At 48.5% G+C, this 16,425-nt stretch overlaps 8 protein-coding genes across 8 annotated transcripts; 3 read left to right on the top strand and 5 right to left on the bottom strand.

Moving 5' to 3' along the window:
* Positions 1–1,465: 1,465 nt before the first annotated feature.
* On the top strand, positions 1,466–4,510 carry N7489_010962 (Zn(II)2Cys6 transcription factor; the record flags this gene model as incomplete). The annotated part of the gene is made up of 8 exons (XM_056716711.1): positions 1,466–1,565; positions 1,632–1,676; positions 1,718–2,245; positions 2,312–2,653; positions 2,708–2,989; positions 3,046–3,599; positions 3,663–4,114; positions 4,183–4,510. Coding segments are annotated over 8 exons (2,631 nt in total), but the record flags the coding sequence as incomplete, so codon positions are not given.
* Positions 4,511–5,439: 929 nt separating this feature from the next.
* On the bottom strand, positions 5,440–5,670 carry N7489_010961 (CDC26 family anaphase-promoting complex subunit; the record flags this gene model as incomplete). The annotated part of the gene is made up of 1 exon (XM_056716710.1): positions 5,440–5,670. The coding sequence occupies one exon, from the start codon at positions 5,668–5,670 to the stop codon at positions 5,440–5,442; it is 231 nt and encodes a 76-aa protein (XP_056564332.1).
* Positions 5,671–5,859: 189 nt separating this feature from the next.
* N7489_010960 (uncharacterized protein) lies at positions 5,860–6,998 on the top strand (the record flags this gene model as incomplete). Its single annotated transcript, XM_056716709.1, has 2 exons — positions 5,860–5,983; positions 6,085–6,998. The coding sequence occupies 2 exons, from the start codon at positions 5,860–5,862 to the stop codon at positions 6,996–6,998; spliced, it is 1,038 nt and encodes a 345-aa protein (XP_056564331.1).
* Positions 6,999–7,198: 200 nt separating this feature from the next.
* On the bottom strand, positions 7,199–8,111 carry N7489_010959 (ribosome-recycling factor; the record flags this gene model as incomplete). Its single annotated transcript, XM_056716708.1, has 2 exons — positions 7,199–7,546; positions 7,650–8,111. 2 exons carry the CDS (start codon positions 8,109–8,111, stop codon positions 7,199–7,201), a joined length of 810 nt encoding a protein of 269 aa, XP_056564330.1.
* A 421-nt stretch (positions 8,112–8,532) lies between these two features.
* hscA (putative Hsp70 chaperone (HscA)) lies at positions 8,533–10,793 on the bottom strand (the record flags this gene model as incomplete). The annotated part of the gene is made up of 7 exons (XM_056716707.1): positions 8,533–8,801; positions 8,863–9,343; positions 9,407–10,114; positions 10,173–10,338; positions 10,435–10,561; positions 10,636–10,686; positions 10,748–10,793. The coding sequence occupies 7 exons, from the start codon at positions 10,791–10,793 to the stop codon at positions 8,533–8,535; spliced, it is 1,848 nt and encodes a 615-aa protein (XP_056564329.1).
* A 352-nt stretch (positions 10,794–11,145) lies between these two features.
* Positions 11,146–11,737, bottom strand: N7489_010957 (uncharacterized protein; the record flags this gene model as incomplete). The annotated part of the gene is made up of 2 exons (XM_056716706.1): positions 11,146–11,585; positions 11,641–11,737. The coding sequence occupies 2 exons, from the start codon at positions 11,735–11,737 to the stop codon at positions 11,146–11,148; spliced, it is 537 nt and encodes a 178-aa protein (XP_056564328.1).
* A 131-nt stretch (positions 11,738–11,868) lies between these two features.
* On the top strand, positions 11,869–15,258 carry N7489_010956 (alanine--tRNA ligase; the record flags this gene model as incomplete). The annotated part of the gene is made up of 6 exons (XM_056716705.1): positions 11,869–12,082; positions 12,170–12,315; positions 12,381–12,407; positions 12,477–12,512; positions 12,571–14,979; positions 15,072–15,258. The coding sequence occupies 6 exons, from the start codon at positions 11,869–11,871 to the stop codon at positions 15,243–15,245; spliced, it is 3,006 nt and encodes a 1,001-aa protein (XP_056564327.1). The 3' UTR covers positions 15,246–15,258.
* A 230-nt stretch (positions 15,259–15,488) lies between these two features.
* Positions 15,489–16,210, bottom strand: cyp3 (putative peptidyl-prolyl cis-trans isomerase; the record flags this gene model as incomplete). The annotated part of the gene is made up of 4 exons (XM_056716704.1): positions 15,489–15,680; positions 15,748–15,885; positions 15,938–16,083; positions 16,165–16,210. 4 exons carry the CDS (start codon positions 16,208–16,210, stop codon positions 15,489–15,491), a joined length of 522 nt encoding a protein of 173 aa, XP_056564326.1.
* Positions 16,211–16,425: the final 215 nt, after the last annotated feature.

Genomic DNA, 16,425 nt, shown 5'->3' with positions numbered 1-16,425 from the left:
TTTTCCCTATGTGACACTATTGCATCATTGCAGTTATAGTTACATACATGTAGTATACCTAGATACCTAGGTATATAGCATATAACACGTACTTCCCTCTATATAACCTCGGAAGTACTCCGTGTACCCCGTACATAATAACTCATTATAATAGCATAATAGCATAAATAACTTTGTACTACTGATTCACTAAGGTAACAGTATCACTCCTAAGTGGAGACGCCCTCATCCCTTATTCACCAACTACTAATATAACTCTTATATAGCTATTACCTATGTTGTATATATAGATATATGTATATGTTATACTCCGTACGTGGAAATCAGCTGGAATAATTCCCTGCTATAGAATAAACCAAGTATAAGATCATCTACTCCGTATATAATCCAAATTAGATCCCTACATCCCGTATACAACATAGAAAATCCAATCCGGATCGCCCCTCCACCCTGGGAAAATCCACAGCGGCGGGCGCTATTGGATCCTCTTCCACAACTTGGCACCACCCCTCAGCTTCTGATCTTCTTCTTCTTCTCTCTCCCTCTCTCACACAATTTAATTTTCCCCTTTTCTTTTTTTTTCTTTTTCTCAATAAACAGCCCTACAGCCCATTCTCCAATGTCTCCATGTCTCCACTCGTGAACCTGGGTTGCTCTTCCTAATGCTCCGCGCTTCTTCCACATATTCCCTCCCAATTGAGCTATGCGCCAGGCTCGTTGATTCAAATGTGGAGTACCTTGTGACATTGATATCGATGGATATGCACCCAAACCCTTTCTACTTATCCGATTTGTAAGCAGTTGCCCTTGGGGAACTCTCGATACTCTTCTGTGTTGTCTTATTTGAGCTGGATTATATGTGTGGGAACCGACGCTAATCCGCCCCGTACTTTAACAGCAATCAGCTATTTATTCACCACGTGCATTCCAGCCCCGAGTCAGCCTGATTCTCTTTTTCGGTCCAGCTTCACGCACTTGATATACGTCGCATTCGGTTTGCCGAGAGCCAAACCTCTCAAATTGCCTTGCAGAACACTTGCACTTCTTGGGACTTTCGCAACTTCTGCCGATCAATTTTCTGCGGAGCCTCGGCAAGTCAATCACAGCCTTTGAGCAACCTGGAGTCTGTCATCGACCAGCGCCTCTGGGGCTTGTCGCGACCATAACTGTTTGTCTGCCCCGATTAATCTGCTCGGACTTCGACTACTCCAGCATCCCACGATTCTGCCTTTGCTCTTCATTTCAGACCTATCGCCTCCTGGGCGCAGTTAGAACACTCGCGGCAAATCCTTATCTCGCAGGGCGAGATTCGACCTCTGCATTGTCTCTCACCTACAAACCGACAACGTCCTTCAATCTCCCGAGGCGGGTCCTTGTGGATAGAACGTCCAGCACAGTCTTTTTTCCTTCCTTCTTGATACCCCGATAGTCCCAATACCAGCTTGAGTTACCTCAACTGCCACAGTCTACGCCATTCTACAAACTCAACACTTGTTATCAAACGGCCAAGTATGCAAGGTTATTCGTTTGCGCCCCCAGCGGGCCCCCGAGAGAAGGCCAGAAAAGTATGTCCCTTAAGCACCATCCGTTCCTTGCATGTTGCATTGGCAACTAACTATTCGTTGGTGTAGACTATGTATTTGTTGATGAGCATAACCGACATAAGAGATTGAAGGGTATGAAAAGCGCCCATGACGAGTCAACAAATACTGACCAGCCTGGCGTTTAGTGATGCGAGCCTGTAACGGTTGCCGAAAAAGGAAAATCAAGTGTGACGCAGCTACGACAAATACGTGGCCTTGTTCTGCATGCACTCGTCTAAAGCTGGTATGTGTCCCTCCGACCATCGGGCAAGATGGAGACTTTCTCCCTGATGGCCAGAGCGAGCCTACTCTCGAGACCGGAGGACCCTCTAGCGCACCTGAGGGTTCTCATACATTTCCGGTCGCCCCGATCTTCAAGGACAACAGTCAGCCAACTGTGAACACTATTTCCTCGTATGATCAAATGAGCATCTATTCGCAATTCGTCCCTCCCCAGGCTCAACCCGCCATCTACAACGATCTTCAGTCACCACAGATGGCAATGTCGCACCAAACTTATCAACAGCCTCAGATGTTTCCGGGGCCGCAGACTCCGTCTATGGGATCATCAGATCGGAACGTGTATGTTGATAACGATCAGTCAACTGCAGAAAACCTCAGCGATGTACTTGGGGAGTTGAAGATTGATGAGAGCGGGATTGGTATGGCACATTGCCTTTCTATGTATTTTCCCGCGACTGTTGGCTAACACTCCCACCCTTCCATAGCTCCATACATTAGAAGGCAACGCACCGATCGAATTGAACCCGAGGCCCCTGTCCAGGACGACGTTGAAGAGCAACTCCCACCTCTCAGAACCGGATCGGGCGTGACGATTCGGATTCCCCCGAGCTCATGCCTGCCGAAGACGACGTTATGGCTTATTTCAAGATCTACTTTGATGAGATACATCCATATGTTCCTGTCGTATCTCGTGCCCATCTGTACTATCAATGGCAGCATGATCGCCATTCCATCTCTCCCCCTTCTTCTCGAGGCCCTTTTTGCCTGTGCGGGCCGCTTATCTGATGAGCCCGCAGAAGGCGCGCAGTGGCTTGCCTTGGCTAATAGTAAGTCAATATTGAACATTCCTGCAGCCATCTTCAAAAACTGACATCTTATAGGACACGAGACTAGCTTTATGGATGTGCCACGTTTGAGTACTATCCAAGCATTACTTCTGCTGCTAAAAGCAAGGGAATCTTTGCCAAAGAAAGGGTACTATTATCGGTCGTGGCAGACCGTCAAGACTATTGTCTCAATGGCGAAGGATTTGGACATTCATGAACATTACAGTAACCACGCTGAAGGCAGGCCGTGTGGACTGGGTCCAATTGAATGCTTGGTGCACACAAGAGTGTGGCAGGCTCTCATGGTGGTTGAGGTAATGATCGGCGGGCCCCAAGGTAAGTCTATCTCCGTCCCATCCTTTATTAGAATCAACAGCTTCTAATTAAAGTAGGCCGCTCGGATTACGGGGTCGATCCTGAGACAGTGGAAATGCGTCCGACGCTGGATATCAGAGGTCTCGATCATTACGAGATCGACCGCTCAAGACAATACGCCTATTTCGTTCGCAATGCGCACCACATCCGCATAATTACAGATATCTATCACAAAGTTAAGAAGCAAAAGGACTGGGGCGCAGATGCCCGATTTGTACAAAACAACCCGCTTTTCGCAGACTGGCTTCGCAACCTTCCTCCAGACCTACAGGTCAACTATCCTGCCGATGGCTCTCCACCGTGGCTTCCATCTCATTTTGTGGGTAATATGCATTCTCATTGCCACCTCGCCATTATTTTGTTACATCGCCCTCAGCTTTTCGCTTCTCAATCTTTTGCAGCCGGCGGTGAATGGAAGATCCATATGTCACTGTGCTACTCCTCGGCAAAAAGCCTCTGTCGACTACAAGAAGCCATCTTGCAGAGGTTCGGGCTATCTGGCCTACTTTACATGCAAAGAGGCATCAATTTTGCCATATATTGTATCCTGACTTGTACGATGCTGCACCTGGTAAGCATTTAACAATCTGTGGGAGTTTTCTTTTTCGTAGCACAGACATTCTAATACGAGTAGGTTGCAATTACCTCCCCCGACCCGGAGTTCAATTCAGATGCCCGAGAATTCTTCACTCGTCATATGAGAATTCTCGAGACATGCTCCGCCGCCTGGCCCATGCCGGAGATTCAGGCTCAGATCGATTCATTAAGACTGGCTTTCTCCGCCGATATGCAGCGTCCTTTCGAGTTGAAGCCCAGTTTCCCATACGGCAGTCCCTCGGAACCCTACCATCCCAGTCCACCTATGGATGCGCACTACCATCCGCACTTGAATCAAATCCAATCCAGAGTGCGTTACAACCCGCTCCCGGCAACCCCTCCGATTTCGGCTGGTGCTGAAGATTCGAAGTCCGACACATCTTCCCAGATACAATCCCTCGGGATGGTTGCCCATCAGCCTTCAACAACTCATCCTCTAGATGCCCCTTCGGTCGATGAAAATCACTGGGACCCGACCCGAATCATCACGTATGTACATGATCCACTTCTCTCAACACTCGACTCTCGCTTGGTCTCATACTAATCTTTCACTCTAGTCAATGGGACATGGCCTTCTCCGTGAACCCTTCTACCGTCAGCACAAACTCCCCACCAATGCCTATAAACAATTCAGTACCGAGTGTACAAAACGTTATGAACCCCCAATACCCTATCCAATACGAGACACCCAACAAAGTGCCCTCTGTCACATCTACCCACTCTCTCTCGCCTTCGCAGTTCCAGGCACCTCCAGTTGTGTTTTCAGCACGAGACTGGCAGCAAAGTGTTGCCAGTGTGTATGATCCACAAGGGCTGAAACGGCGATGGAATTATCCAGTTGATGCTAGCTCCGACAATAATATGTCCAAGCGCCAAAGAGGATAAGACGCACAAATACCAAACCATCTTACGACCTTGTTTCTCTCCCGTCCAATCCCCCGATTTCCCTTCTTGGCCTGCTGGTTCTTGTCTCACTATCCTAGCCAACCATTGCTATCGTCACTGTATATTCCATTTTTTTGTTCCATTTTTTTCCCCTGTGGAATATTTCTGTTTCTTTTTACACTACAAGCACCAGGGACATAGGCATGGCCCAATGAAGAAAGGTCTGAGGTAGAGATGCCCAAACATCATGACATCTCTTAAACGGCCGGGATGATAGTTGATGCATGAGTCCTGTCGTACGTCAAAAGCTTGCTTTAATTGGTCTCTTTGGTAGACTGAATTCAGGAAAGAATTGATAGTCGTGGAAAAGACACTGATCAGAACGAATAAATCCTGAAATAAGCCAAAAGAGAGGGGTCTCTTAGAGCATCAGTTCTTATCAGGATGCTCGATAGATGTGTCCTCAACAAAATAGTGTACATTGTTTGCTGTACTGTCAAGATTTTCCAATGTATCATTACTTCTCCAGTGTTGAGTCAATGTCCCAGCCAATGGGTAACCATAGGGGGAATGCTGGGATATGCTAGGATGTTGGTAGATATCGGCAAAAAGAAACACATGCCCTATCAATGTCATGATCGTCTGGTGCTTTAGAAAACACCATGCTCTATTATTATTGTTCGATCACTCGCTGCATATGCTGTCATACGAGGAAGATGGTGTGGGATGTATGGGACGAGTGTTATGTTTTCAACAAAGATCTTGCCCTATTCATTTTTGTTAATGGTGAATAATGCCACCCAGAGAGAAACTCCAAGTAATTTAGATCATGATTGGGTTATGTACCTCATATCCAAGTGTCGTATTGTGGACCAAGTCATAGCAACATGAAATGGTGGTCTAGGGGCTCAAGATCGTGGCGTGGACAGTCAACCGCGCCGACTAACGCCAATTCTTTCTTCGCGGGTCCGGACAATCCTAGCCTTGTCACCTGGAAGTGGTTTCAATTCATCGCTGGGGTCAAGGTTGACATTGGAGGTTCCCTTTACGTGCTGTTCTGGGTGTTTGTTTTCTTCAGACAGTTTGCGAAGTCTGGCTTCTTCAAAAGCAGCAACATCCTCGGAAGTAATAGCAATAGCTGTTGGCTTTCGACGAAGCATCTTGGCAGTCAGAAAGGTATTGCAATGAAACAATGGAAGAGTTGACAATGGGGTGTTTACTTGGAAGCCCGGAGGAGGGCGGTGACTCACGTGACTGCAATTCTTCATTCAATCTTTCCGCGTCTAACAGTATCAAGTCTCTTCGCCAAAGCGCTCTAGGCGTACGATCCGATTCATTCAGATTACAATATGTTTCGGCCACAGCTGAGACAGATCTCCCTGCACTGCGAACGGGCAAAAGTTGGTCTTTCTACACCTGCTCGCCAGTTCTCCTGTACTCGTACAGTGGCCGAAGATCGAACCCAGCCATCCGGTAAGTACATACAAGGGAAGCAGACATTGAGATAAATACAGTTGTACAACTGCCTCTCACTTATTGTGGCCATTGGGAGTTTGAATTCTGACACCCATTAGACAACCGTAAACCAAATTCCCGCCCCTCATCGGCCACACCTTCCCACCGACCTCGCAATCACAATGGCCCCCCAGCTCGGACCAACCAGTCTCAAACTCGTCCTCCTCGAGTGATTGACGCTAGATCTTTTGCGGCGGCACGAGCTAGCGGTGGAGAGCAACCTAAGATTATCCGCAGCCCGAGATCACGCAACGTTCGAGGCGGCAACCAACCCCCAAATCGCAAACCTAAACCCTCCGCCAAAGCTGCCAAAGCCGCCAAAGGTAACCGAAACGGCCCGCGCAGGAACGCAAGATCTTCGGAGAATGACGAGGGCGAAGATGCCGAAGCGGCGGCTATCGACCAAATTCTGCAAGAGCAAATCATCAAATCCCGGCCAACCCCTATTCGCTACGAGCCCCAGGAGATCAACTACTCTACCTTGAAAGAGACCTGGCCTTCAATTCCCACAGACGTGAACTCGCGCTCGGCTGCTGTCTATGAAAAGCTTTCCAGCCTGGGCGGCCGCTTTGCCAATGGCTATATCCCGCCCTATGAGCTTGGAAGGCGCCTATGGAAGGGCCAGAGTGTTCTGTTCCACAATGAAAATGATAAGGCCGAGGCTTTGGAAGAGACCAAACGATTGGCTCAGCTTCGTGCCGATCGAATTTCACAGCGCAAGGGTGACCTTGTGGAGCCTCGGAATGTCGAGTTTAGTCCCATTGACGCAGCAAACACCAAGTCTCTCATGGAAACGTTCGTTCAGGGGAACTACCCCAAGTTTGAAGCCGGCAAAGACGGACATGCCGTATTGGGAGAGGTGTCGAAGAACCTCAGGAACAACGGGACCTACCAGACGACTGGGAAGACCTCACAGTTCATGGCCAAGATTGAATCTCTTGTCTCTGCTGGCCGCAAGACCAAGAGCGTTTAATGTGTGTGAACTGAGTGCTAGAGAGTGATTTGTATTATATTTGCTTCGTTAACCGGGTTCATTTCCCTATGTTCCCCTATCTTTCACAATTGTGCCTATGCCTGTACCTAGATTACAAAGTATTATTCTACAAACGCCCATTGCCATAGGCTATATGTATAATTTTTCATAACCCTTCCTTGGCTTGCCAATCGGGCTTTTTATGCCTGTTCCAATGTTTTCTTGGCCCCTTCAAATGCATCCTTCACCTCTTTCTGGCCCTGCTCTGTAACCTTCTCCATCTGGTCGTGGGCTTTGCGCACGTCGTCTGGCCGAGCTAGTTTCTTCTTCTGCATATCCTGAAGACGTTTATGCATGGCACCCCTAGAGTCACGCACTACGCCGGCGGCCTTTTCGAATGCTTGCTTGGCAGCTTGGACGTTCTTGTCCCGGGATTCTTTTGTAGGCGGTGGGATAGGAATGTTGAGCTGGAGGGCGTTGTGAGGATCAGGCTGAGGGGTCAAGGAGAGGTTTGAGGAGACAATTGCTGAAGTAAGAGGTTTCAAGTGCTGCTCAAAGTGTATTAGTACTGGTTCCCTATTGGTACAGCAATATCAGGCTCACGTCCCCGACAAGAAAAGAAATCAGTGCGGTCGAGTGGCATGAACTTACATCCTCTTCGGCCGCCAAAAGAGTAACCATGCGTCCTCCCTTGGGCACAACCTGCGCCAGATCCCCCAATTTGACTGAATCTTTGCTATCTTTGCTCAGCTGGACCCTCAAACTTTCTAGGACTGCGGTATTGAAACGCCCTCCTGCGCGAAGCTTGGACAGATCATCCTTTAGCCGAGCAACAGCTGTGGAAATGCCATTGTGTAATTGGGAAAGATCAAAGGGATCTTCGGAAGGAGCGCTGGAGCTTTCCTCTGGCTCGGAAGCTGAAGCTGAAGCTTTTTTGGCCTTGTCCTTTTTCTTGTATAGGGCAGGCGAATTGGTAAACTCACGCACGTTCAGAGGAACGCCGCGCTGTGTTCGGGGTAGGAGACATGAAAATCGAAACACTTGCGTCCCTTGAGGGCGCACAACAAGACGAGGGCAAGAGGAGCGAATGGATTGGGTTATAATGCGTTGCATGGTAGAAGTGGTTGGTGTAGAAAGTTGTGAGGCGGAGGTGGACAGTTCCGAAGTTATCTCTCACGTTACCCGCCTTTCAGCCTCGCGGCCAAAAAAGAAAAGAAAAAGAAAATAAGAAATTCAACCCCAATATTACCATGCATGGTATAGAACTATAAAGTGTTCCAATTATTACGAAAGGAGATCATCACAATGTCATTAAATTGCAGATGGCGAACTTCGTCTACAAAAAACAAATCAAATCATACTTTTCAAGAAAAGAAAACTGCGCCCAAGTTGCCCGGCTTCATAAACAAAGCGTGACAGAGACCAACTCTGCCCAAGGTCTACATGGTGCAGATTCCCTGAGAAGCAGAGTCCCGGGAAAAAGAGGAAAATTCGTTGGCCATAAGTCTATGTTCATGTCTTCCCATGTATGCATTTACCGTGTGGCCATGGCCTTGGTGATCAGACGCTTGAGAGCAAGCTCCTTCTTCTTAAGGTCCTCGGGGGTGGAGTCCTCAACCTCGAGCTGGGCCATGGCGTCACTGAGAGCAGACTCAATGCGCTCCTTGTTGCCGCGCTTGAGCTTCATGGACATGCCAGGGTCGGAGACAATCTCCTCGACACGGGAGATGTAAGACTCGAGCTGCTGGCGAGACTCGAAGCGCTTGGTGAAGGCCTCGTCGCTGGTCTTGAACTTGGCAGCATCTACATTAAAGTCACGTTAGCATATAGTCAAAAAGAAATAGAATCAACAGAGAAAACATACCGTCAACCATCTGGTCAATCTCGGCGCTGGAAAGCTTGCCAACAGCGTTGGAGATGGTGATGTTGGCAGTGCGGCCGGAGGTCTTCTCAGTGGCGGTGACCTTCAGGATACCGTTGACGTCAACCTCGAAGACACACTCGAGAGCGGCCTCACCGGCGCGCATGGGAGGAAGGGGAGCAAGAGTGAACTCTCCCAGGGAGGTGTTGTCAGCACAGTTGGTACGCTCACCCTGGTAGACGGGGAACTGGACAGTGCTCTGGTTGTCGACAACAGTGGTGAAAGTGCGCTTCTTGATAGTGGGGACGGTCTGGCCACGGTTGACAACGGGGGCGAAGATGTTGCCCTCCATGGCAACACCAAGGGAAAGAGGAACAACATCAAGAAGGAGCAGATCAGCGGTCTCGGCAGAGGTAGCCTTGCCGGAGAGGATACCGGCCTGAACGGCAGCACCGTAGGCAACAGCCTCATCGGGGTTGATGCTCTAAGAGAAAGTTGTAAGTAACTAGGCTTAGACGTTAGATAAAGTGGTGCTGTCTCGTCTTACCTTCTCGAGCTTCTTGCCATCGAAGAAGTCGCTCAGAAGCTTCTGAATACGAGGAATACGGGTGGAGCCACCAACAAGGACGATCTCGTCAACCTTGTTCTTAGGAATTCCAGAGTCCTTGAGGACCTGCTGGACGGGGTCGAGGGTGCCAGAGAAAGCCTTGGCGTTAAGGTCCTCGAAACGGGCACGAGTGATGGAGGAGTTGAGGTCCTCACCGTCGAAGAGAGAGTCAATCTCGACGGTGGTCTGGGTAGCGTTGGACAGGGTACGCTTAGCACGCTCGCAAGCAGTGCGGAGACGACGGAGAGCACGAGCATCACCGGAGAGATCCTTGCCAGTCTTGCGCTGGAACTCCTTCTTGAAGTGCTCAAGGAGGTTAGTATCGAAATCCTGACCACCAAGGTGAGTGTCACCAGCAGTGGCCTTGACAGTGAAGACACCACCCTGGATGTTCAGCAGGGAGACATCGAAGGTACCGCCACCAAGATCGTAGATAAGGACGTTGCGCTCCTTCTCAGACTTGCCGGCGCCGAGACCGTAGGCGATAGCGGCAGCAGTAGGCTCGTTGATAATACGGAGAACGTTCAGGCCAGCGATGGCACCGGCATCCTTGGTGGCCTGACGCTGGTTGTCGTTGAAGTAAGCGGGCACGGTAATGACAGCCTTCTCAACCTTCTTGCCGAGCTTAATCTCGGCGACCTCTTTCATCTGTGCCAACTAGTCAGCAAACAAATCCCACAAATATGACATATATATTTCGCCATACCTTCATGAGGACCATGGAGGAGATCTCCTGGGGAGAGAAGACCTTGGTCTCGTTAAGGTACTCAACCTGGACAACGGGGTTGCCACCCTGGTCGATGACCTTGAAGGGCCAGGACTCAACATCCTTCTTGACGATGGGGTCCTCGAAGCGGCGACCGATCAGACGCCTGTTCCATTTGAGTCAGAACGAATTTGTAATTGTGGAGAATGCGCATATCTCGAATTGATGGGCTGGGCAAGAGATTTTTTTTTTTCCAACTCACTTGATATCGAAGACGGTGTTGGCAGGGTTCATGGCGGCCTGGTTCTTGGCGGCATCACCAATCAGACGCTCCTTGTCGGTGAAAGAGACGAAGGAGGGGGTAGTGTAGCTACCCTGGTCGTTGGCAACTGATCAAATAGTCAGTATTTGAGAGATTTGAGAGAAAGATGGAAAGATCGAATTTTTGGGGGGGAAAGCGTACTGATCTCGACATTGGTGCCCTCGTAGTTGGCAACACAAGAGTAGGTAGTGCCTAAAAACGAAAAATGGCAATTAGCGGCTGTGCGATCGAATTTAGAGTAGCAAAAACGCACCAAGATCGATGCCGACAGCACCGTCGTAAACCTCAGAATCGGCCATTGTGAAATTTTAGATGTGATTTTGAGGGAGGAATGGGAAGAGGGATGGTGGGGGAGAGAGGAAATTTTTTTTATCAAAGTGCATTATTTAGTCGGAGCCACAAAAAAAAAAACCAGAAAATTTTTCGGAAGCGGTGAGTCACGTGGTTCCGGTTATTCTCACCCGTGTACGGAGTACAACATAGGTAGTATATTACATATATTACATACTATAGTTATACTATATACTAGTAGTAGCATACATATGGACATCTATTGTCTATTATAAGGGTACATTTGCCTTAAGATGTCTAATAGGTACAAAATTATACAATTCGCTATTCTAATTATCTATGTACTCCGTATTTCACACTTCAACTATCAATATCCATCGGATCATCGTATAAATCCTCCGTAGTCTTGTTCTCTCTAGCTCGTGCTCGAGATTCAAGAATTGCCTTTCGAACATTATCTTTTTCCCTGGGAACCGTGAGGGAAGATGGTTCCGTATAAAGAACAAGTTCTTTACCTGAGGGTTTCGAGTCGGATAGAACGGATTGAGGGACTGAGAGCACTTTCTCCGCAAATGGTGAAAACACCAAACCAGGAGACTCGGCTTCCATTAATTCTTGATCCAGGTTGTAAATGTAAGTCGTATGCTTGGTGTCATCCAAGATCATTGCATCGTTTGGGTCAGAAAGCTCATGGTTATGTCGATTATGTTGGTGATCAATGTGGTCAATGTAGTCATGGTGTTGGTTATGCTGGATATGCCCCTTGGGTTTGGCCCGAGCGGAGATTGGCACGCTATTATCTACAAAATATGTTAACTTGAACAACTTCCACAACCTCCAACCTCAATTGCCTACCTATTCGCAGGTGTCCAAATCTCTTCGTTAACGGTTGTGCGCCATCGGGGTCAGCTTCGGCCGGACGCTTCTTCCCGTGACCTTCCTCACCCGCCATCCACACTTTCTTATCTCCCTCTCTTTCTCTCTCTCTCTTGTATTTGCAAGTGTGTGATAATAAAGCAAATGAAAAAGGGGGAAAGGTGGTTGAACTAAGTGCACAGATCTGGAGTCAGATTCCTTTGCTCGATGCGGGTTTCTGGGTTGGTGACGAACGGGGAACGGGCTTTGACTCATCTCTTTCGCAGAAATCAACCCAGAACATTCTCCTCTTGCTTTGTTCACTCCCTGGCAACCAACCCTCCCACATTCGACAGGATGGCTTCTCCCGGCTCAGAATGGACTGCTCAGCGAGTCCGAGATACCTTTTTAGATTATTTTAAACAAAATGGCCATACATTTGGTGCGTTGAGCCCATTCCTTTTTTTTTTTTCCCCTACCCCTCCGCCCCCGCCAACAACATTGACTGACCTGAAATTCCTCTATACAGTCCCTTCTTCCCCTGTCGCTCCTCTATCGGATCCGACTCTGCTTTTTACCAATGCGGGAATGAACCAGTTCAAGTCCATCTTCCTGGGCACCGTTGATGCCTCGTCGGACTTTGGAAAGATGAAGCGCGCAACGAACTCGCAAAAGGTATTGGATATCTCCACAATAACTAAAATATCCGACTTGGGACTGTTGCTAATACAATTGGATAGTGCCTCCGTGCTGGTGGGAAACATAACGTGGGTGTGCCCTGGAAACCGCTAGAGGGGTCTTAGAAGGAGTTTAGTATACTGACTAACATGACACAGGACCTGGATGATGTTGGCAAGGATAGCTACCACCATGTGAGTATTGGAACCCATTCCTATCGTCAAATAGAAGAAATGCTGACGAAATCTCTAGACCTTCTTTGAGATGCTCGGCAACTGGAGTTTTGGCGACTACTTCAAGAAAGAAGCCATCACTTATTCGTGGACCCTGTTGACAGAAGTCTACGGGCTAGATCCCGATCGCCTCTACGTTACTTACTTTGAGGGCAATGAAGCTGGTGGATTGGAACCGGATCTGGAAGCCAAAGAACTATGGAAATCAGTGGGCGTTCCAGAATCTCACATTCTTCCTGGAGATATGAAAGACAACTTCTGGGAAATGGGTGATCAAGGACCATGTGGACCTTGTAGTGAAGTGCACTATGATCGGATCGGTGGGCGCAACGCTGCTCATCTCGTCAATGAAGACGACCCAAATGTGCTTGAAATCTGGAACAACGTCTTCATCCAATATAACCGCGAGCCGGATAGCTCCTTGAGGTCCCTCCCCAACAAACACGTCGATACCGGAATGGGCTTTGAAAGACTGGTGTCCATTCTCCAGAACAAGCCTTCCAACTACGATACCGATGTCTTCACTCCGATCTTCCAGGCTATCCAGAATACCACTGGGGCCCGGGAATACCGCGGCCAATTTGGCGCCGATGACGCCGATGGAATTGACACAGCCTACCGTGTTGTTGCAGACCACGTGCGGACTTTGATGTTCGCTATCTCGGATGGCGTCATTCCCAACAACGAAGGCCGGGGCTATGTGATTCGCCGTGTCCTACGCCGAGGAGCTCGGTATGCCCGGAAATATTTCCAGGTCGATATTGGAAATTTCTTCGCCAAGCTAGTGCCGACTGTTGTGGATCAATTGGGTGAGATGTTCCCTGAACTCAAGCGCAAGCAGCAAGATGTTGTAGAAATCTTGGACGAGGAAGAGTTGTCATTTGCCAAGACTTTGGATAGAGGTGAGCGGCAGTTCGAGCAATACGCTCAACAGGCTAAAGTCAAAGGCACCGATATGCTCCATGGTGCCGATGTGTGGAGACTGTACGACACCTTTGGCTTCCCTGTTGATCTGACTCGAATCATGGCCGAGGAACGTGGTCTCCGCATCGATGATGTCGAATTTGAAGAGGCTCGCTTGAAGGCGAAGGAAGCCAGCAAAGGTCAAAAGAAGGCTGCTGAGAACACAGTCAAGCTTGATGTCCATGATCTAGGCAAGCTGGAGAAAATGAACGACGTACAAAAAACGGATGATTCGCCTAAATTCGGCCGAGGTAACATCACTGCTCACGTCAAGGCTATCTACCACGGGAAGACTTTCCACAAGAGCACTGACGATGTCCCCGAGGGAGCACAGCTTGGCATCATTCTCGACTGTACGAACTTTTATGCCGAACAGGGTGGCCAGGAAAATGATACAGGCAAGATCATCATTGACGGACAAGCGGAGCTTGAAGTTGGCGATGTACAGTCTTACGCCGGATACGTTCTACACACCGGCTTCATGAAATACGGATCATTTACTGTCGGCAACTCTGTCATTTGCGAGTACGATGAGCTCCGACGCTGGCCCATCCGGAATAACCATACCGGAACCCATATCCTGAACTTCGCTCTGAAGGAGGTCCTAGGCGATGGTGTCGAGCAGAAGGGTTCCCTAGTGGCCGCTGAGAAGCTGCGGTTTGACTTCTCCCACAAAACCGCAATCTCTGATGCCGAGCTCGAGAACATCGAAGCCAAATCGACTGAGTATATCCGACAGAACTGTGCGGTTTACTCTCAAGAACTTCCGCTTGCCACTGCCCAGCAAATTTCCGGCGTTAGGGCCGTATTCGGCGAGACTTACCCCGATCCTGTTCGTGTTGTCTCTGTCGGTGTGGAATTGGAGGAGATCCTGAAGAATGTGAAAGATCCCCGTTGGCAGGAAGTCAGCATCGAGTTCTGCGGTGGAACTCATGTGCAGAAGACAGGCGATATCAAGGACTTGATCATCCTGGAGGAGAGTGGCATTGCCAAGGGAGTTCGTCGAATTATTGCCGTCACTGGAGAGGATGCGCATGAGGTGCAGAGAGTTGCCGAGGAATTCGGACAGCGTCTTGATCGGCTGAACGCATTGCCTTTGGGCTCCGAAAAGGAACAGGAGGCTAAGCAAGTCCAGGTGGATCTCAACCAGCTTGTAATCTCCGCCGTCCAAAAGGCCAAGTTCCGCGAACGCTTTGCCAAGATCAATAAGCAGGTCCTCGATGGCCAAAAGGCCCAACAAAAACTGGAATCGAAGAAGGCAGTCGAGGCTATCACCTCGTATTTTGAGACGCCCGAAAATCAAGACAAATCGTGGCTTGTGGTCCAGCTTCCGATCTCTGCCAATGCCAAGGCTGTCAGTGAATCCCTCAACCATGTCAAATCAAAGATGCAGGGTAAAAGTGTCTATCTCTTGGCTGCGGACTCTGAACAAGGTCGGGTTTCACACGGATGTTACATCTCTCAGGTGAGTAGCAGGCTACATAAGTCTTTCCCATGTTGGAGTTGGGGAAAGCAAATAGTAAAACATTAGAGATTCTTATACTGATTTGGACACAGGGACTGAGTGACCAAGGTGCTTCGGCAAGCGACTGGGCAGCCGTCGTCTCTGGCGCTGTGGGAGGAAAAGCAGGAGGAAAGGGGCCTACTTCCATTGGTAACGGTACCAACACTGACAAGGTCGAGGAGGCTATCTCACTGGCTGCGGATTATCTGAATAAGTTTAAGCTCTAGACCTAAGGGCATGATTCTGTGAAGTCTTTTATCCCTTTTTTTTTTTTTTTTTTTTTTTGGTAGATTCGGATATATCATATCTGTGCCGATCACTATGAAATATCCACAAAACGGTCCTGGTTACTGAAGCCATATGAAATTGATATATTTCCATAATTCGGACACTTTTCCCACAATTCTAGGAGCTATAGATTTGTAGGACGTGGCTGTTTCCCAGATATCACTCCATTTGTGTGATTATCATTACATCTCTCCACATTGCACAATCGTTACATCTTGGTTGGGCTTGTCTTTAGTAGTACGCGTGTGTTCAACCATTTTAAGGAGATCCATCCCGTCAATCACCTGGCCGAAGACCACATGCTTGTTGTTCAAGAATGGTGTGGCCGTGGTTGTGATAAAGAATTGGCAACCATTGGTGTTTGGGCCCGAATTCTGTTGTCGTTAATGAAAATTCCTACAATATAGAAGGGTAGACAGCTAGTCTCGAGTTCAGACTTACAGCCATACTTAACAAACCGGCACGGTCATGTGTGAGAGTGAAATTTTCATCAGCAAATTTCGAGGTGCCGTAGATGGTACATGACCCAGTCCCATCGCCATTGATGAAATCTCCGCCCTGGATCATGAAATCTTTGATCTGCAGCGAGCATTAATTCGGTATCGATATCCAAGGAGCTTCATCAACTTACCACTCGATGAAATTTGCTTCCTTTGTAGCCCTGGGGTTGCCCTTTGGGGTTCTTGCTCTCGCCAGTACAAAATTGACGGAAATTCTCCGCAGTTCGTGGGGTGATATTGGCGAACAGCTCCATTTTCACTCGACCTAGAGACTCGCCTGTGGTTATATTAGCAGGGTTCGTCAAGTTAGATGACTACTCAAATGCCTAAGCCATCACATGCAAACAATGAAACCTACCTCCAAGGGCAATATCAAAGAAAACCACTGGATTCGGTTCGGCCATAGCGAAACTGGGGTTGTGCAGATGTGATGAAGAGGGAAGTTTGCATTTTGATAGAGCCCCCAGGTGAAGCAGGGGATTTCGGAAGGTACGGAGTCAAATTAGTGGCCATGCAGGACTTTATATTGACCACCTCTCTGGGATATACATGTATACATTACAGCCTTCTTTCATTTTAGAGATAGGAAGGTAACTGGCATTTTTTAAAAGGACTACGA

Source organism: Penicillium chrysogenum, assembly GCF_028827035.1.
Source record: "Penicillium chrysogenum strain IBT 35668 chromosome Unknown utg000005l_segment0_segment0, whole genome shotgun sequence".
Taxonomy (NCBI): Eukaryota; Fungi; Ascomycota; class Eurotiomycetes; order Eurotiales; family Aspergillaceae; genus Penicillium; species Penicillium chrysogenum.
Note: the sequence above shows the minus strand (reverse complement) of the source record. Positions and strands in the feature narration are given on the sequence as shown.